Source organism: Gracilinanus agilis, chromosome 1 (genome assembly GCF_016433145.1).
Source record: "Gracilinanus agilis isolate LMUSP501 chromosome 1, AgileGrace, whole genome shotgun sequence".
NCBI lineage: Eukaryota > Metazoa > Chordata > Mammalia > Didelphimorphia > Didelphidae > Gracilinanus > Gracilinanus agilis.
Window position 1 is genome coordinate 128,596,889 of NC_058130.1, and position 20,627 is coordinate 128,617,515.

General features: G+C 44.0%; 2 protein-coding genes across 2 annotated transcripts; both read left to right on the top strand.

Moving 5' to 3' along the window:
- The first annotated feature begins 351 nt into the window (after nt 1-351).
- On the top strand, nt 352-9,311 carry AMDHD2 (amidohydrolase domain containing 2). Its single transcript, XM_044657050.1, has 11 exons — nt 352-527; nt 1,187-1,323; nt 1,891-2,030; nt 4,933-4,987; nt 5,125-5,337; nt 5,482-5,570; nt 5,943-6,087; nt 6,226-6,333; nt 6,589-6,657; nt 7,229-7,330; nt 8,734-9,311. Exons 1-11 carry the CDS (start codon nt 445-447, stop codon nt 8,820-8,822), a joined length of 1,230 nt encoding a protein of 409 aa, XP_044512985.1. The 5' UTR covers nt 352-444; the 3' UTR covers nt 8,823-9,311.
- Nucleotides 9,312-11,252: 1,941 nt separating this feature from the next.
- Nucleotides 11,253-13,641, top strand: LOC123230872 (UPF0488 protein C8orf33 homolog). The gene is made up of 5 exons (XM_044657051.1): nt 11,253-11,353; nt 11,447-11,611; nt 11,919-12,015; nt 12,106-12,252; nt 12,937-13,641. Exons 1-5 carry the CDS (start codon nt 11,330-11,332, stop codon nt 13,071-13,073), a joined length of 570 nt encoding a protein of 189 aa, XP_044512986.1. The 5' UTR covers nt 11,253-11,329; the 3' UTR covers nt 13,074-13,641.
- Nucleotides 13,642-20,627: the final 6,986 nt, after the last annotated feature.

Genomic DNA, 20,627 nt, shown 5'->3' on the forward strand with positions numbered 1-20,627 from the left:
AGCTTTTCTGTGCTTGAAGGGAAGGAAGCGATATCTCCACCCCCTCCTCCCAGCTGCCCTCCGGGGCCCAATCCTGCAGACCCTTAGGTGTCACATTCTCCAGAGACTCCGCCCTAGTGCCCTCCGTGGGGCGGGCCCCTGTGCGGAGCTTCCACCCCACAGATTTGAGTCGGGGTCCGAAGGAACGGAGAAAGCCGAGGGCTGACCGCTAGGGGACGGCCACGGGCGGAACGGCAGGGGGCGAGGTCGGCCACACGTGTCTGGTCACGTATGTAGTCAGCTGATCGGTCACCTGACAGCGAGGCTGGGCCCGGGAGCTGGTGAATAAACTGCCGGGCCTAGGAGCGCCTTCAGTCCTGGGCGGGGAGAGCTCGAGAGTGCGGGTTGCTGCACGCAGTGGGGTTCTTTGCGGCTGCACCACCCGCCCCCACATCCTAGGCCGGGATGCGGTCCAACAAAGTCCAGCCTGAGGCCGCGGTCGTACAGTTCACCAACTGCCGCATTCTGCGTGACGGAAAGCTGCTCAGGTGCGGAGAAGGGAGGGGGCTCAACTCAGCGGGAGCTGGGTGTGAAGGGGCAAGGAGAGAGACTGGAGGTAGCAGGGCCGGGAGGGAGTACGGGGCCTACGAGAATCTCCAGGATCCAAGAGAGGGATAACGGCTCCTGGTTATGGGTTAGGGGAGGATTGGAAACGTGGAAGAACTAAGATATGAGAAAGAGGAAGGGCCTCTAGAGTACGAGAGAAGAGTGCTCTGCTCTAAAGGAGACCAGACATTGTTCTCTTGGGAGAGAAGGTTCTGGAGAAGGATGAGGCTGAGTTCTGATAGGAGATAGAATCCTGGAAGGGAATCAAAACCAAATTCTGGGGAGGAGTGCAAGCTGGATATAAGCTAGAGCAGGACCCTGCCCCACTCCTCATGGCCCTATTTGGTCTTTTTTTGGCAAAGATACTGGAGTAGTTTGTCATTTTGTTCTCCACCTTATCTTAACAATGAGGAACTGAGGCCAATAGGGTTAAGTGACTTGCCTAGGGTCATACCAGGAGGAAGTGTCAGGTCAGATTTGAACTCCAAGCCCGACATTATATCCCCTAGGTTAGAGATTAACTCATGGAGGTAGGATCCTATTAGGGGAGGGCCCCCTCACCCTGACATCCAATCTACTTGTTTAAGCTCTGCACTTTCAGGGAGGACCTATGGGTTCGAGAAGGACGAATCCTGGATCCACAGAAGCTTTTCTTTGATGAGAAGAGAGCAGCTGATGAGCAGAGGGACTGTGGGGGCCATATCCTAGCTCCAGGCTTCATTGATGTTCAGATAAATGGTAGGAGAAGGTATCCATCCTTTCCTTCCCTGCCCCCCCCCCCTCAGTTCCTTTTATTATACCCACCACAGAGCTGAGAACTTCTTTTGGATAACTGTCCCTTCACTTCCCAACTGCACCTTTTCCAACAAGGAGCCTTAATACTCATATTTTGCTTCAACCAGAGTTCCATCCTCTCCTGTATGGAATTTCTACTTTGGTTTGCTTCCCCAACACTCTTCTTTCTGAACTAAAGGACTCAGTCTATTGGTCCCCCATTAGCTGTATTCCTTAAACTCTGGGCTAGCCTCTGACTTCTCCAGAGTTTGTTCACTTGGCTTCTTCACTGCTCAAGTCATTTATGTTTCTCCTGGGAACCTTAGTCTTTTATCTTTTTCTTTTTTTGGACTCTGGCTTAAGTTGGTTTGACTACTGTAATTCTTGGGTGTACACTTAATAAGAATACAGATAAAATTTACCCTTTAAACTGAGCAACCGCTTAGCTAATGCAAGCAAGATCCTTGTACTCAGGGGCTGGTGGTAGGAATGGATGGGGCAATGAAGGTCAGTTTCTTTTTCTGGCCACAGGTGGATTTGGGGTGGACTTCTCCCTGCCCAGTGAAGATATAGCTTCAGGGGTTGCTTTGGTTGCCAAGAAGCTCCTATCTCATGGGGTTACAGCATTCTGTCCAACCTTGATCACCTCACCGTCTGATGTTTATCACAAGGTAGGTAAGCTGGGGGCCTTTGGTGTTGGCATTGCTTCCTTTCATTCAAAGAACGTTTTTGTTCTAAAATCCCCAAAATCTTCTGGTCGAGGCCCCTTATTGTCTGGCAGTCTATTAAACTCTCACCCATCCACATCAAACCCTTCACCATAAAGACCAGTAGTCATTGATGGTCCTTGAGGTACTCTGTCCATCTTTGTGTATGACCATTTGTTGAATATAACCTTCTAGCTATAGTTGTATTTAATTTGGCTCTTGTGAATGAGTGAAAGTTTTTCTCTATCAGAACTACCAACAAAGAAAAATAAATTGAGAGCCTTAGACAAAGTAAGTTTATTTTTGTAATGAAATAGTTTCTTCTGGGTTTTGGAAAGTTTTGCTGGGTATGGAAGAAGAACCTTGGTTGAGCCATAGAAGCATGTGACAGTTTATTGGTGATTGACCCAATGACCTTTTATGTCTTTAAGAGGCTAGTGCTGCCTCATTCCATAAGCTGAAGACGGAACCACAATTAACCAAATAATTTGAAGTTCTTTTTCCCTAGTGAAATGAGGTAATATTTGTAAAATGCTTGTTAGCACAGTACCTAGCACACAGTAGATGCTTAATAAATGTTTGGTCCCTTCCTCCCTATTAAATTAAAAATTTTTTAAACCCTTACCTTCTGTCTTAGAATCAATACTATGTATTGGTTCCAAGGCAGAAGAGCAGTAAGGGCTAGGCAATTGGGAGAATCACTTGCCCATGGTCATACACTTAGAAAGTGTCTGAGGCCAGATTTGAATCCAGATACTCCCAACTCCAGGCTTAGATCTCTATCCATTAACAGTCCCCTTCATCAATAGTTTGGAGGTTTCTTTGTATTTGGGATAACTGCCTCTCCCCACCACCCCCATAGAAGGAGTTAGGCCTTTGGGTTGTAGGTTTTAAACAGAGCAATCTTTAATTCAAGTCAACAAATACCTCTTGATCTTCCTGAGTGCCTGTCCTGCTGTGTGCCCTAACACATATCAGAAGGGAGTCCCACAGTCTTGGGAGGTGGGTGGGAATGGCTTAGACAGATGAGGGAATTGGACAGAAACTAGATGGATGATGTATTAAACTATACTAAAAGAAAACCAAAGAGAGAAATACTTATCTAGGGGTCACACTGTGAATGAGTGGCAGTGTCAAGACCAAAACCCAAGGCTTCTGATTTGAGTTGAAAGGAAGGAAAATCTCTTGAGGTTAGGGAACATTGCTTGAAGTAAGTAAAATTGATAGAATTTTGAAAGACAGGTAGGATTTGTGGGTGGAAGGAAGAAGAAAGGTACTCCAAAGGGGATCCTGGTATATACTTAGAAAGGTGAATAATTTGACTATAGTAGAGGGTGTACATATCTTGTAGGTACTAGGTACTAGATAGTTATCGAAGGGTTTTGAACAAAGGAGTGGTATTATTGAATCTGCATAGAAGGGAGATTAATCTGTCAGTGATAGGAGAGGTAGGAGACAAGAGGTTCTCTCCATCTCTTCAAGTCAAATTTGCAAATATAGATATAGTCCTAGCCTATAACCTTCATCCTCAGGCTTTAGGATATGTCCTGTTTGTTCAGTAGGCTCCTTCCCTCTAGGCCTGGCACTTGCTTTGAAGGCTTAAGGCCCTACCAACAGAGCCACTAATCACTGTTGCCCTGTATCCTGGGGATTTCTGCTCTGCATCTTATTAACCAGAGAGAATCCAGGAGGAAGAAAGGAAAGTAGCAGTGCCGGGCACTGTGCTGATCACTTTACAAATGTTCTCTCATTTGATCCTCATAAGAGCCCTGGGAGGTGGATGAAGACCTGCCCAGAGTCCTACAGCCATTAAATTGGTTGAGGCCAGATTTGAACTGAGACTTCTTAATCTAAGATCCTCATTCTTTCCATTGAGTCTCTGAGTGGAAGAGGCTTGGATTCTTCTTCTAACTTGGTATATGACTTTGAATAAGTTGTTTTTCTTCTGGGAAGTTTCTTCTTTTAAAGAATGAAGGGTGGCCTTAGACATTTCCTATCTGTGTGACCCTGGGCAAGTCACTTAACCCCCATTGCCTAGCCCTTATAACTCATATACCTTAGAATCAATGCACAGTATTGATTCTAAGATGGAAGGTAAGGGTTTAAAAGAAAAAAAGAATGAATAAGGGATTGGACTAATTCCCTAAGGTCACTTGATTTTAGGTTTTATATGCTGTGGTATCTTTGGGGACCCCTTCTCTCCTGGCTCAAGGGACTGTTTGGCAGTGTATTTTTGTAAAGGAGTAGTTGAAAGGAGAATTCAAATGTTTCATTTAATCCATGTCTAGGCTGAGACTTTGTTTTACCCTGTTGCTGTATAGACCTGAAGTTTTCCTGCTACATTTTCCTCAGTTATTCCAAACTTGTTCAGACCATTCTGCTTTTGCTTTATATTCTGTAGGGATCTGTCCTGATGTTCACTTTCTGTGACTTCTTTTGCTTTTATATCTAACTCCATCCTATTCCTTGGCTCAGGCCCTCGGAGTTCTCTTCACTGATTTTCTGAGTTTTCCTGCCCATTTAGCCCCACCAGCCATGCAGTTCTTCTCCTGGGAGAAGGGAGAAGCTGTGAAATGTATAAGGTATTGGGTTCTGGGCTATGCTCTGGGCCTTGGTCCATTGTCATTAGGGTCCTGGCGTTGGGCTGGGCATTGGGTTGGGCTCTGGACTCTGAGCTCTGGGCTATGGTTTCTGGGATGGGCTAGATTGTGGGCTCTAGACCTCTATGCTGGCTTGGGATCCCAGAGATTTTAGCCAAGCTGGGATGTACTATGAATGGGCCAGGCTACTTTTTCTTTGGACTTGACTTTGAACAAGGAGATCTGGTCTGGTCTAGTCTAGAGCTTTAATTGCTTCTCTCTCCCAGGTCCTTCCTAATATTGCTGTGAAACGTGGTGGCCCTGAAGGAGCTGGGATCCTTGGTGAGTCATAAGCCCTTAGAGTTCTTCAACAACCTCTTTGTATTCTTTGCCCTGGGAAGGAAGATGGGGTAGAGGACCAAGGGGCAGAGAGGAGTTTACAGTGGGCTTATCTTGAGTGGCTTTTCTCTGTTCCTCAGGGGTACATTTAGAAGGACCGTATATCAGCCGTGAGAAACGGGGGGCACATCCTGAGTCCCATATTCGCACCTTTGAGGCTGGTGCATTCCAGGATTTGCTGGCTACTTATGGATCCCTGGATAATGTTTGCATAATCACTCTGGCTCCTGAACTTAGCCGAAGTGGTGAAGTCATCCAGGAGCTAACTTCTCGTGGCATCTGTGTGTCTGTAGGTGAGACCAGGTTGGGACGTGTATGTAGAACAGATAGATTTTTATTCCCTGAAAGCTCCCTGTAACCCAAAATTCTTTTCTTTCCCCAAAATATCCCCTGTAACCCCTAACGTTAATTCTTCTTCTTGTGACCAAATCTCCCAGGTCACTCCATGGCCTGCTTGGAAGAGGCCGAAAAAGCTGTCCAGAATGGAGCTGGTTTTATCACCCACCTCTTCAATGCCATGCTTCCTGTGAGTCACTGGCTGGCTGCCTGTTTTAGGTGTTCTTATCTCAATCCTTTTAGGAGCACTCCCCCTTAGGTGTTCTTTGCTCATTCACTCTTTGATTATTCCCATGATTTCCTCCCTGATGTGGCATGACTGATTTGGCCTTGCCTCAGTGAGTCATTTTCCAGCTCCCACCACAAATCCTGGTGTTCTGGTAGAGGACAAGCTTGAGGAGAGGGAGTAATATTGGTAGAGGGAGGGAACTCCAAGGAAGAATATCAGAGGGTTTCTGGAGATATCAGCCAGGGAGGGGTGATGTTGGCAGTATGGAATGCTCATGGTCCAGCTTCTCCCCCATCATTCTGCCTCTTCCTTTTGCCCCCATTGTCCTTCCAGTTTCATCATCGAGATCCTGGCATTGTGGGTCTTCTGACTAGTGACAAGATCCCAGATGAAAAGAGGGTTTTCTTTGGATTGATTGCAGATGGGATCCACACAAACCCTGCAGCTCTAAGGATTGCACACAAGGTCCATCCCAAAGGTGGGAACAAGAAGGATAGAACCACAGGGATTTGGGTCAAATTTAGGGTGCTCAAATGTGTGAATATACTGACAGTTGGGAGAGGGGAAAAGAGGGTTGGAGGTCAATGTAGTATAACAGTTGTAATCTTCTTCCTAGGGCTTGTTCTGGTTACTGATGCTCTCCCTGCCCTTGGCTTAGACAATGGTCAGCACACATTGGGTCAGCAAGTAGTTGAAATAAAGGGGCTGAAATGCTACGTGGCTGGTAAGGAGTTAGGGATTTGTGTCCTTAATGGCTAAAAGGAAGGGATACTGATTTCTAGTCAACTTCCTCCCCTCCCCTCTAAAAATAAAACAAAACCCAAACAGCTCTAATCTTCAACAAAATAGCCTATTCTTAACAATATCCCTGTAGCATCTGCCTGTGAAATCCAACTCCTCCTTTAGCATCTTTCAGCTGTTCTCATTTATACTTGTCCCTCAGCCTCAATGTTTATCTTCTTTTCTTTTTTCTCCATAGGCACCACGACGCTTTGTGGCAGTGTGGCCCCAATGGATGTTTGTGTTCGGCACTTTTTCCATACCACAGGTCCTCAGGGTGGGGAAGGGGATAAATTCTCTTCAATGCCAAGACCAAGAAATCTAAATATGAGGGTGGATGGGGTGGGTTTGAAGTCCTTTTCTTCCTCTTCCAATCAGGACATAAACCTTTATGGATGAAATGCCATGGGGCCTTTGGGTCCAGTCTTCTAGACCTGGTCATACCTTTCTTGTTTGTTTGCCTTAGGAAGTCATCATTTCTGGGGCTCTAAAGACCTTGGGCAAAAGGTCTCTAAAGACCTTGGGCAAAACATTGTAGCCTGATATTTTATTCTCTTTCCTTCAGGCAAATGTGCATTTCTGGTATTTAAATTGAGAAGTAAGATGAGGCATGGGTTTGCTATGTTTACAGAGCATAATAGGAAAATTCCAAGGCTTAGAAAACACATAGATGCCCCACTGGGGAAGCTCCTTCCCAGAACATTTCTTTCCCTACTCCTGCTTATTGTCTACTTTCTGGAGCCAAATATCCACTATCCCTGCCAGACTGGAAGGAGACATCACAGGAATACATCCTTCCAGAGAAAGGGTGCTTATCACATTCCTCACTTGCCCAACAGACTGCAAGGTGGAGATGGCACTCGAGGCTGCATCCCTGCACCCGGCTCAGCTGCTAGGGATAGAAAAACAAAAGGGGACCTTGAACTTTGGCTCAGATGCAGGTACCTGGGGCTTGGGAATATGGTGGGGCATGCTGGTGAAAGGGTATGATCTTCCCACCTGTGCAATCTTTGAGTCTTGAGATCTTAACCCACTGATTTCCCTGTTTTCAGGGCTCAAATGGAATCTCTCCTTCCCATCTGGCCTCAACGGCCAGGACCATATTCCCTACTCTTTTTGAATGTTGGATATGATAGCTGCTCACCAGCTATACCGTCCCTGAAGCCAGCACTTGCTAAATCTACTTCAGGATTTTCTGTGAAGTTTTATTTCCAGTAGTGTTCAAGGATTAGGCGGGGTAACTAGATGATGAAAACCAAAAGCCATCATGGCTTTTGCATCTCATTGAATAGAAAAAAAGCCTCTAGCTGCAGAATATTTTCTGTGGGCTGAGGCTTTCTCCTCCCTGATGCTGGCTCTTCTTAGGCTGACTGTTTTCCATCACTTAGGAATAGGGTCCTACTTGGAGCCACCATAGCCTCACTGGAATTTCTTAATATTTATGGCATAGAATTTTAGAATAATTTAGGAAATATCTAGTTCAGTACCTCATTTTATAGATGAGGAAATTGAGGCCTAGAGAAGAAAAGTAACTGACCAAGTCACAGATATTCCAGATTCCTCCTCTGTTTCTCCTTCATGGGGCACCTAGGAAGATCATAAAGAGAAATGAGCTGGGAAAGGAGAGAGGCAGGGGCAGGTCATTGTTTGGGAAGAATCTATTGATTAAAAAATGGGGTAAAAGAGTAGGAACCCTGGGATGATTTTGAAGCATTCCCCCTCTGGCCCTTAGTTTGTTGGGTATGCATGCTAACTGTCTGCTAACATCCTGTGAAATTGGGTAGCTTACTCTTCTTTTTAAAAAATGTATTTTTATATATTTCATTCAACATTTACCAATTACTTTTTTTTTGTAACATTGTTTAAAATTTTGAGTTTCAAATTCTTTCTCTCTGCTTCTCTCTCATACATGAGAAGGCAAGCAATAGAAAATTGATTATATTTGACTCACTGTTCTTTAAACCTCAGTTTTCTCATCTGTAAATGGGGATGATCTCTGTCCCATTTCTCAAGGAAGAATGGAAAGACAGATTTAGACCAGATAGAGGGAAGAAATTCACAATTTTGAGAGCCACTTGGAATTAGGGGAGGCTAATAAGGGACATCATGGTTCACCTTAAGGTTCTTCACCAAAGGCATCTACCAGGTATTTTGTAGAAGGTACTATTTTTCAGCTATGAGTTGAACTGAAGGCCTCTGAGGTACTTCCCAACTCTAAAATGCTGTGAAAATACCTTGGCCAGGTGAAAATAGTGGGAGGGTCATTGGCAATTAATCCTATGAGCTCTCTACAAACTGGGAAGATGTTGCCTCAAGTACATTTCCACTGATGTTTTGTCTGCAGACTTCGTGGTCCTCGATGACTCCCTGAATGTTAAGGCCACTTATATTTCGGGGGACTTGGTGTGGCAGGACAGTAATTTCAGTCACTGATGAGCTGGACCCAGGAGAAGACCCTGATTCCCCTCCAGGGCTGCAGGGGCAGAGGCCCTGCCCAGCCCTCAGCTAGATGCTACATCTGCTTTGAGCTCAGCAGCTTCCTTGGGGTCTTAGACATCTGAGGGAACAGAAGTTCCTGGCCTTTCTAGACCCTGCACTTGGAGTAATACTGAACCTAAGCCTTGGACTTGAACATGGACTCCATGGGAGGGCCTCCTCTGTAGTGTCCTTCTCCCCAAAATAAAAAGCTACTCCTTATCCTGCTTCTCCAAGATGAACCATGATGAGTATTGATTGGGGCCTTTGATGATCAGGCCTTGTCCCTGTCTAATCAATAACACTGATGAATGTGCATCCTGAAGTGTTTTGTGTTCCTTTCTCTTTTTTTTTTAAATTGGACTTAGCATGGGTGTGGTCCATTCAGTCTAGGTGGCCTCCCATTTTGGAGGAGTTCCTGTGCTTGTTTCAAAGGTATTTTCAATTCATTTTGCATTAGTCTGTGTAACCTAGCCCTCTGCTAGACTCTGAGATGCTGGAGAAGTTGTGATTCCTTTCCCTCAAGGAGGTTATTCAGAAGCAAAGATTAATAAACATAAAATAAATAGAAAATGGGACAAGTTGATATGTTAAATCTATTTGGTTCAGATTATATAAAAACTTTAACAAGGTTAGATGTGAAAAATGTCTGAGAAAGTGTCCTGGAGAAAGTGATATCTGACCTTGGGTCTTGATGGTTGGATAGGATTCAGGTAGGTGGAGAAAATATGAAAGGCTTATTATGCTGGACAAGGTGGGGATGGTTAAGTAAAAATGGGAAAAATAGGGATGTGCTTCAGAGAAAAATAAAATTAAAATAGCTTGCCTACAACATAAGGGAATAATGTGAATAAAATCTAAAGAGCTAAGTTAAGGCCAGATTGTGGAAGACTTTTTCAGTTAAAAAATCTGACCTCAGACCCTAGCTGTGTGACCATGAGCAAGTCACTTTAACCCTATTTGTCTAAAAATAATAAACATCACTTCTTGGGGCAATTTGGTGGGACAGTGATTAGAGCACTAGGCCTGGAGTTAGAGAGGACCTAGGTTCTGACACTTTCTAGCAGTATGACCCTGGGCAAGTCATTTGACCCCATTTGCCTAGCCCTTGCCCTTATATCTTAGAGTTGTTGCTAAGTAAGGAATTTTTTTAAAGTTCAGATGAGTGGAAGGTTTAGGGGATCACTGAAGGGGTTTGAAGAGAGAGGTGATCTGATCAGAATTACATTAAAGAAATCTGGCAAAACTTGATCTTCTAGAGAAGTATTACAGACTAGTGGGAATGAGGGAACTGCATGCTGGTGGAGAGCAGAGGAGATGACTGATGTGAAAGGGCCAAGGAAGCAAAACTCCATTAAGGAAATGGGGGAAAGACCAAGGACTGTTTATAGATAAATTAGACAAACCAGGTGGAAAGTATGGGTAACAAGGATAAGAACTCCAGAGAAGTTAATGAGCAAAGTCAAGTACTGAAGGAGGGCCGGAGGATTTGGTGACCCCAGACTATCCCTACAGAACAGTAAGAGCAGAAAGGAACCAGACCTTGAGGAGTTGAGAATGAGGACATAGAATTGATGATTCTAAAGAAATTGAGGGGTCAAAGAGGGAGAACAAATTTAAAGAAGGTGAAGATGTGCAGAGGGAGAATGAAAACGACTAGCTGGAAGGATAAACCATTAAGAAACAAGAATGAATGGGAAGGAAATGAAGTTCCAAGCCGGGATGCTATGAAATGAAGAAAGAGCTAATTTGTTGGGGTTTTTAAATATATCTTTATATTTTAAAATGTGTATTTAAGTTTTCCAAGGTTACATGATTCATGTCTCCCTCCCTCATCCCGGAGCTCAGTCCACTGAGTTATACGTATATTATCTCGTAAAATATAGAAAAAGCTAATTTGGGAGCGGAAGGCAATCAGTTCAAATTTGAGCCTTGTGAGTGTGAAGTGATGGTCTAGAAGACCCACCGTCCAATGCCTGACTCCACTGCCCGGGCTAAGCTCATGCAATGGAAATAAAAGTGGTGAGGGAAGGGGGCAGAGCCTTGGGGCCTCGAGAAAGGATCTAGGAACGTCCAGGGAGTTACCGGACTAAAACTGGGCGACCACCCTGCGGCAGATTCGCGGTGCGTCTGGCGAAGAGGAAGCTGGTCATTCCAATAGGGGTGGGAAAAGGCCGAGCGGGAAGCGGAGGTGGAGGGATCGGGGCGACCTTAGGAGCCGAGAAAAAGCTGTGGGGAGGCGAGCCGGGAGTTTGTGGATCCCACCGTAGCCGGAGGGCCCTCGGCACTTATGGGGATGTCCTGCCTTCGGGCCCGGCAACATCAGTCCTCGGCTTCTTTTTCCTGAGCTGTGAGTGGCGGAACCCTCTCCGCCGGCCGAGAGCTCCCCTCGGGGCTGACGGCGGAACTCGGTGGCGGAGCCGCGTTTCCGGGAGGAAGGGAACTCAGGACGGACCGCGTAGCGCATGGCAGCTGGGTTGTGCATGGAGGTGAGGTTTGGGCCGGGCTGCGAGAGGTTGAGCGGGAGGTTCCGGAGGTCTCGGCTTTCCCGGTGACGGCCGAACCTCCTCTCTGCCCCGCAGGCGCAGCAGTCTACAGACCAGAAGCGGCCCGAGCAGAAATCGGGGCCTGGTGTTCGAGGTCGCGGGAACAACAAGAAGGGCAAGAAGCAGACGCCTTCCCATGCCGGGTCTAGCGTCCCAGACCCAGAGCGGGGCCGGGGTCCTGAGGAGGTGACTCGGCCTCCGGTGAGCAGAAGGCCATGGGGCCGGGCAGACAGCTGGGGCCCCTCCTGGGCCTCAGTTTCCGACTCTCCTACTATAGGATAGGGCTGGATGTGCTCCAATTCCTTGAACTCTTGGATTTTGTGGGGCAGAGGGACAAGACAGGGGAGCTTGAACGGAAGCTCCTTGAGGGCAGCACCTGGTGTTTGCTTTTCTTTGTGTCCCCAGCACTTAACACCGTAGCCTGGCTTTAGTAGGGGCTGGACGTGTGCTTTGTTGACTGAAATGAGAAAGACTGCAGATAAGAAATCTCTGTTTCCATGACATGCAGGATCAGGATGAGCAGCTGCGGCTCCAAAGGGAGCTGGACTGGTGTGTGGAACAGCTGGAGCTGGGCCTGAGGACTCAGAAATCCACCCCAAAGCAGGGTAGGCTTGTAGAGGAGGGCTGGGTTTAAGGGAGGCGGTGGGTGGGTTTAGGCCTCCCGAAGGTCACAGATCTCAGCTCTTTCCTCTTAGCGGAACAGGCAGCCCGAGCAGTAAAGACGCTTCGGAGCAATCGAGCGGAGTTGCCCAAGAAACGACAAGTGATGCGGTCACTGTTTGGGGACTACCGGGCACGCATGGAGGAAGATCGGAAGGCTGCACTGAAAGCCATGGAAGCTGGTGAGAAGGATGTCGAGAGCTGTTTGGATTGTTGCACAGTGTATTTCAGTTTACAATGTGCTGTTTATATATAGCATCAGTCCATTGAATCCTCACAATTATCCTGTAGATTATGTCAGTGAAACTATTATTTCTGCTGCAATGATGTGGCCACACAGAAATGCTGGGATTCAAAACCATCACAAAAGCTACTGGAAAGAACTGATGGGGAACCAGGTGGCCAGGGTTTATTTAAAAGACTTGAGTTTAAGTGTTAGCCACATTTACTAACATCATGAGCAAGTCAAAGCTTCAGCCTTTGAATGTTACAGATGAGGGATCAGACCTAGAGAGATGAAATGATTTGCCCATCATGTCCTAAGTAAGGTAGGCCAAGTTTGAATGAATTTTATTGTTTTATAGATTTAAAGCTAAAATTGACCTCTAGTCTCACTCTTATAAATGAGGAAACAGAAATTGACAGAGATGGAAGTGATTTGCCCAGGGTCACACAGGTAGTAATTAGTGCTGCTGCATCATTGGGGAAGAGGTAGAACCCTTAGAGAAGGTGAACTTCGAGAGAGGGGGGAAGGAGCTGCAAAGAATTTTCTTCTGTCCAATTTGTGCCTTAAGGCTTGGGGCCTATAACACTGTTTGTTCTACCTTTCCAGTTCCAATCCCATGTTTGATCTCTCTTCCCCACAGCTGCTCGATCTGCCCGGGTTCTGCCTGTTGAAGAGGCTGTCCGAAGGAAAAGTAGCCGGATCTGCAGGCATCGCCCAGGTGGAGGGATGATTTCTATCTCTTCTCCAAAGGAAGAATTTAGGTTTAACTTCTTTTAGCCCCTACCTACCAGGAATCCCTTATTTCTACCTGAAAAGCTGCCACTACTATCTCCAGCTCATTCTGGGGTCTTAGGGTTTCATCAGAAAATTTTGGGAAAATCATCTAGTAGGTATGATCAGGATGGCCCAGATCTGTTTTTTAAGTATGTGGTCATTGTCACTGAAACTCCTGCTTGAGATGTGGAGTCACCATGACTCAGACCCCTTGTGGAATAGACATGTAGTTGCCATGTTTTGTTGAAGTTTTTGAAGACAGAGTAAGTTAGTCTGTATTGTTCCCTGGCTGGAGGGTGAAGATGGAAGCATTTGAAACTGCTTAAAACAGACTGGTTTGGCTTTTACTTCTTGGCTACCTTGGTGCCTCTATTTCTTAGTAGGAGAAAAGATTTTGTCCAGTAAAATCCTCCTTCAGCTTTCTCATGAGTATTTCTCTGGGACTATAGGATGGGTCACAAGAAGGTACTTACAGAATGGTTTTAGAAACCAGTTTGGGGAGGGCAGCTGGGTTGAGAGCCAGGCCTAGAGATGGGAAGTTCTAGATTAAAATCTGGTCTCAGACACTTCCTAACTGTGTGACCCTGGGCAAGTCACTTAACCCCCATTGCCTAGCCCTTACCCCTCTTCTGCTTTGGAACCAATACCTAATATTGATTCTAAGATGGAAGATAAGAGTTAAAAAAAAAAAACAAAAAACAAAGCAGTCTGGGCAGAGTCAGCTTTGGTGCCAGCAGTCATGGTGTGCCCCTAAAGGATGGTATGGTCCTAACTTCTCAACCTCAGTGCCTTCATACCCTCCCCCAAAGGAAAATCCAGTGCCTTCCACCTTGGTTCAGGAGTTGGGGCAAAGCTCATCCCATGGGAGTCTTCTACTCATGGGTTTCCTCATTGGGCTGATTATCCAAAGGACTTGCAGAGTTAAAGCTGAACACTTATTCCATTTGGATCAAATAGTCAACAGCACTGGTGAAATGTCTACTGGTACTACAGGAGCTAGGCTAAGCACTGGGAACCTACAGAGAGAATGAAATGGTCCGTTCTCTTGTTGGAAGCAACCTATCTATAAATGAATACTTACAAAGAAATTATAAGCTAGTTTAGGGAGGAGGGAATGGCCCTCAGAGTTGGCAGCATCCATAAAGGCTTTGTGCCGTATGTATGAAGTGAATCTTGAGAGAAGTGAGTGGTTTGAAGAGATGGACCTGAGGCAGTAAGTGCAGACCCTAGCCTGGCTGATATGTTCCTTTGTCCCTTCTTGCTGGAACTTGGTTGTGTGGCAATATGGTACCTTTTTGCCACTAGTTATTGATCTACCACCAATTCTTAAAGGAACTACCTACTCTCCTTCTTTGCCCTCTCCGAAGGTTTCTTCTTTTTGCTGTCACTGTACACTGGTCTTTGGGATGATGGGAGCCAGCCAAGTTGTACATTCTCACCCTTGTCTGCTTTGATCTTTTTCTCCTCCCAAAGAATGACCTTTAAGGGGAAAGCACTACTTGGAAGCTGCCTTTTAAATAGTAGGTACAAAGAATGTGACTAGAAGGGCAGATTTTTCTTTTAAGTGGGAATACTTTTAAGATCATGTGATGGTTGGAAGGATCTCAAGAGAGATTATCCAGTTCAACCCTGTAATTTTTATTAAATTTTTAAAAGATTATTGAGCATTTATGTTTTTATTCCTTCCATCTCACCATCCTTCTCCCTCCCACCCTCACCCTCCAAAAAAAAAGAAAAACAAAACTTTCATGACAAGTAAACATAGTCGAACAAAAAAGACTTCCCATTTTAGCTATGTCCAAAAAAGCATCTCATTCTACATTAGGCCATTGATTGTCAGAAGGTAGATAGCATCAATTCTAAAACAAGAGCTACAGGGGCCAGACAATCAAGGTTAAGTGACTTGCCCAGAATCACACAGCTAGGAAGTGTCTGAGGTAAGATTTGAACCCAGAACCTCCTGACTAAAGCCTGGCGCTTTATCCACTGAACCACTTAGCCACCTTGATCTCTACATTTTAAAGATTGAGAAGTTAAGTGAATTGTCCAGGGTCACAGCAAGTCAAAAAACTGATAAATTCAGTGTTCTTTTCCCTGTAACACACTAAGGCAAGACTTCTTTACCTGGGATCTGGGAACTTATTTTTTTTTTTTTATTTCTCAGAAAAATTTTCCATGGTTACATGATTCATGTTTTTACTTTCCCCTTCACCTCCCCTTCACTCCTCCCCCATATCCAATGCACATTTCCACTGGTTTTAACGTGTCATCAATCAAGACCTATTTCCATATTATTGATAGTTGCACTGGGTGGTCATTTAGAGTCTACATCCCTAATCATGTCTGCATCAACCCATGTGTTCAAGCTGTTGTTTTTCTTCTGTGTTTCTGGGAACTTATTTTTAAAAATATCTTAATAAATGATTTTCAATAGAATTGATTTCCTTTGTAGTCTCACATATTTTATGCTTTTAAAAACATTCTGAGAAGAGACTTTAACTTTTCCAGATTGCCAAAGGGTTCCATGACCAAAAAAAGGGGTTAAAAATCCCTTTACTATAAAGGATGGCCAGTAGGGTCATCTTTGAAAAGTTTGTGTTGCTGAGAGATAGTTGAATCGAGTGAAAGTGGCAAGTTAGAGGGAAATGACAGATACAAAGCACATGATATGCAGAGGGTGGCTGATGTACAAAGCAAGTATCCAGTGCCATGAGCAGCAAGAGTTCTTCCTCACTGACCAGAAGCAGAAAGGAACTACTTCCTAATAAAGCAGACTCTGGGGGCAGGCCTGGAGTCGGGAGAACCTGGGTTCAAATCTGGTCTTAGATACTTCCTAGCTATATGACCCTGGGCAAGTCACTTAACCTCATTTGCACTTCTGTCTTAAAGTTGTTACTAGGACAGAAAATAAGGGTTAGAAAACATTTTTTTTTTTTTAAACAGAAGCAGACTGAGAAATCTCCCTATTTCTTCTTTCCTTCTGTCTTAGAATCGATACTGAGTATTGGTTCCAAGGCAGAAGAGCAGATGAGGGCTAGGCAATGAGGATTAAGTGACAATGACTTTCCAGGGCTACTTAGCTAGAAGGTGTCTGAGGCCAGATTTGAACTTAGGAAAGTAAGACTTCTTGGCTCCAGGTTTAGTACTCTAGCTACTTTACCATCTAGCTGCCCTTAGCTTTTAGGGCAGAAGAAAGTCCCTTATATACCTAATCATCAGATTAGTGAAAATAAAATGAGACAATAAGTGTTTTGCAAACCTTAAGTGTTATATAAATGCTATTTATCATAAGGCAAGGATTCTTAACACTTTTTGTGACATGGACCTCTTTGACAGCCTGGTGAAGTCTAGGAACCCCTTCTCAGATTAATTTTTTTTGTTATTTTAAAATTATATTTACCAATTTACATGAAATAAATTTCCACACAAATTTTCTCAAGTTAACTGAACTTATCTTCCTCCCTCTCTTCTCTTCACCCTCTGGAGGCTGGCAGGTGATTTGATCTGGGTTATACATGTATTATGCAAAACCTATTTCCATATTGTTCATTTTTGCAAGTTGGAGGCACCTAGGAGAAATTAGACCCACTGAGGAAAGCAGCCATGCTTGCTTGAGATCACTGGCTGGCAAGAGCCAAATCTCTCACAGAGGCACTACTTACTGCTCTCAGCCAAAGGTTGCATACAAAGCTGAGCTGTTACTACAAACTGTACAAGTATCTTATCTGAGGAAATGTCCAATGCTCATTGTTAAGTATTTTTCATAAGGCTCTAAAAGATGTTTATATTTTGTTCCTGGGAGAGAGTCAGACCTCTTGTACCAACCCTCCATAAACAAAAATGTCATCTTGCAGGCAGCTGTTACACCAATGTATGTATGGATCTCTTGCCTAACAGAACTCTCATTATAAAAGTTTGTCTCTTTGTCACAATAAACAGAAATCATGGAGCACATGTATCTTCCCTTCTGGCGCTTGCTTTGTTATCTCTCTGTCACTCTCTCTCTCTCTCTCTTTCTCTCCTTTTTATCTCAACATCAGAACCCTGGCACTCTGCACATAGTGCCCATGACAGTGAGTAATCTTATAAAACCAAAACCCCAAAACATAAACACAAATAAACAATTGAAAAATGGTATGCTTTTATATACATTCTGACTCCAACAGTTCTTTCTCTGGAGATAGATAGCATTCTTTGTCCTAAGTCCCTCAGAGTTGTCCTGGATCATTGCACAATGATTCCTCACCTATTGCAGTAGTTATGTCCCAGAGACCCCATGACAGGTGAAAATCCTCAAAGTAGCAGTGTTATATTTATTTTATTATTTATATCTATATATCTATCTATATATGCATATATCTATCTATACCTATATCTATATATATCTATTTAAGGCTTTATAACCCTTCCCACTCTCCTATAAACCTTTTGGGCACTCATTAACCTACAGTCATTTAGCCAATCAGCACCCAGAACACCCAGGATACAGAATGGCGCTATGGTTGGTTGCCTTTAATTCCAGCAACCAATAGTGTGCATGATAAGTGTAACTCCCCGATACAGAATTAGGGTTTTTTTTTTTTTTTTTTTTTAACCCACTATACAGGGAAGCCCTGATAGAGGGAGAGATGACTATATTTCTGATAGCTACTAAGTCTTTCAGAGTTGATCATTCTACACTATTGCTGTTACTGTGTACAATGTTTTCCTGGTTTTGTTCATTTCACTGCACATCCGTTCACATAGGTCTTTTCAGCTTTTTCTGAAGTCCTCCTGTTCATCATTCCTTATAGCACGATTATATTCCCTCACCTTCAAATACCATAATTTGTTCAGCCATTCTCCTATTGACAGACATTCCTTCAATTTCTAATTCTTTGCCACCACAAAAAGAACTGCTATAAATATTTTGTACAAGTAGGTCCTTTCCTTTTTGAAAAAATTTCTCTGGGATACACACCTAGTAGTGGTATTACTGGATCAAAGAGTATGCATTGTGTAAGAGTTAAAATTTGTTTTGGTCAAATTAAGAGCTATAAAAAGGTGTGGTCACCATTTGTAATAATTAAAAATTAAACTATGAGTATGCTAGTAGCTTTATTACAGCAAAAGTAGAGATAATAAAGAGAGGGAAATGTAGGAAGGAGGTAGAGAATATTGCCTAGCTAAATTCTCTAAGTCTGGATCCAAGTGCCCCACCAAAGAGAGCATCCCACCAAAGACAGGAGAAGAGCTGAAGTGCCAGGGTCTCCTCAACCCAAGTAAGTCATCAAAGCTGAACTCTGAGCCACCAATGCATAATCTCTCAGCAAGAGCAAGAGCTACCAATGCAGATTCTCCAATGCAGAATGAAATACAACGCAGAGACATCAATGCAGCAGAATCCCTCCTACACAGAAGTATCCCTCCAATGCAGAAGTGCCTGTTCAGCTTTCTGGTCTTGCCTTTTATAACCCTTTTCCCACATCACTTCCTGTCTCTCTGGTTTCTGCTTCCTTTCACTGTGGGCTGGTCTAGCACATCTCAGAACTAATGGTAGTTTCTTAATTTTGTATTTGTGGGATCCTCTTCCCTGTTCTTCGTGGGTATGAACTTCCTTTTCTAGTAAAAGGTTCTTCAAGTGTTTGACTAACTAAGTGCAAAAGGAGTTCTTGATTAAGTTAAAATAAAGGAGGATAATTCCATTTACACAATTGTTTTGTAGCTCTTTGGGGCATAATTCCAAAGTGCCCTCCAGATCAGTCCACAGATGCACCAGTAATGCATTAGTGATCCAGTTTTGCCACATCCCCTCCAACATTATCATTTTCCTTTACTGGCCAATTTGATAGGTATGAGGTCGTCCCTCACACATATTTTAATTTGGATTACCCTAATCAAGAGGAATTTAAAACATTTTTTTCATATGATTATTGATAGTTTTGATTTCTTCATCTGAAAACTGCTGACTCATATCCTTTGACCATTTATCAAATGGGGAATGGCTTGTATTCTTATAAATTTGATTTAATTCTTTATGTATTTGAGAAATAAGACCTTTATCAGGTTATAAAAAATTTTTCCCAGTTTGTTGTTGCCCTTCTAGTCTCAGTTGCATTGGTTTTGTTTATACAAAAACTTTAAAATTTAATATAATCAAAATTATTCATTTCATATCTTTTAATGTTCTTTCTTTTCTTTGGCTATAAATTCTTCCCATCTCCATATATCTGACAGGTAAACTATGTTATATCCCCCTAATTTATTTATAATATCACTCTTTATTTCTAAATCATATGCCCATTTTGACCTTAGACTGATTGAGGGTGTGAGATATTGGTCTATATCTAGCTTCTGCCATGCTGTTTTTCAACTTTCCCAACATTATGCCACCACCCCATTTAACTCCCAACCTGTTTCTCCTGGAAGAAATCTCCATTGGATTCCCAAACTTGACAAATCCCTTTCCTTAATCTCCCCTCTATCCCTTGGAAGAAGGATGAGGAGGCTGGAGGAAGGGAATTGTTCATCCTGATGCAGTGATCCCTTTTGTGGTCCAAGTTATTTTTCGGTTAGGTCCAACTTTTCATGATCCCTTTTTGGGGTCATCTTGGCAAAGATACTGGAGAGATTTGCCATTTCCTTCTCAGCTCATTTTACAGATGAGGAGACTGAGGCAAACAGGTTGAAGCGACTTGCCCAGGGTCACACAGCTAATAAATGGCTGAGTTCAGATTAAAACTCAAGTCTCCCTGATTCCATGCCTGGGGTTTATTCACTGTGCCACCTAGATGTGATCCTTGCATCAGGCTATTTAAACTCTCTCAACATCTGTTTGCTATACTACCATTCAGAGTCATCTTACTGAGTTTCTATAAAGTCATATATGGCCTGGAAGTGGATTGTCAGATTTTATGAAGGAGGGAATCATGACAGGAAAATTGCCCAAAATCAGGAAATAGAACTAAGTTAAAAATGAGGGGATTTCCTTTTTTTTTTTTTTTTAACCCTTACCTTCTTTCTTGGAGCCAATTGGCTCCAAGGCAGAAGAGTGGTAAGGGTAGGCAATAGGGGTCAAGTGACTTGCCCAGGGTCACACAGCTGGGAAGTGTCTGAGACCCGATCTGAACCCAGGACCTCCCATCTCTAGGCCTGCCATCTCAATCCACTGAGCTACCCAGTCACCCCCCAGGGATTTCTTATTTTGAGCATGTTCCAGATCTCAAAATAGAATCCTGGGCCAGGCAGAAGTGGCGAAGGAAGCTGTGGCAAAGGAAAGGTCTCACAAGAGTGACCAGACTCGAGCTTTCCCTAGAGGTGGAAATATATCCTGCAAACCATCGCAGCTCAGTCAGTCCGTTTTATGGCCGGCCCTCTGTGGCCTTCACAGAGTGGAAACATGAGGCAAAGGGCGGTAAAGCTGGGGCTGCGCTGGCACCCGTACACCCAGCATTCCCCATCGCCTATTTGTCTCTGTGTCTAGCCTTGAAGAACTTCTCGTGGGTCACTGCAAGGGCCGCCGCATCCACGCCTTGTTCTGGCACGTGGTTTGGTCTGGCTTCAGCAGCTCTGGAGGAC

What these genes read in the sequence shown, in the direction of transcription:
- LOC123230872 (XM_044657051.1), top strand. Translation starts at nt 11,330, where the DNA reads ATGGCAGCTGGGTTGTGCATGGAG. An exon ending in CAGCTGGGTTGTGCATGGAG is followed by an intron (nt 11,354 to 11,446) that starts GTGAGGTTTGGG and finishes TCTGCCCCGCAG; the next exon opens with GCGCAGCAGTCTACAGACCA. An exon ending in GAAATCCACCCCAAAGCAGG is followed by an intron (nt 12,016 to 12,105) that starts GTAGGCTTGTAG and finishes CTTTCCTCTTAG; the next exon opens with CGGAACAGGCAGCCCGAGCA.
- AMDHD2 (XM_044657050.1), top strand. Translation starts at nt 445, where the DNA reads ATGCGGTCCAACAAAGTCCAGCCTGAGGCCGCGGTCGTACAGTTCACC. An exon ending in CATTGATGTTCAGATAAATG is followed by an intron (nt 1,324 to 1,890) that starts GTAGGAGAAGGT and finishes TTCTGGCCACAG; the next exon opens with GTGGATTTGGGGTGGACTTC. An exon ending in ACACAAGGTCCATCCCAAAG is followed by an intron (nt 6,088 to 6,225) that starts GTGGGAACAAGA and finishes TCTTCTTCCTAG; the next exon opens with GGCTTGTTCTGGTTACTGAT.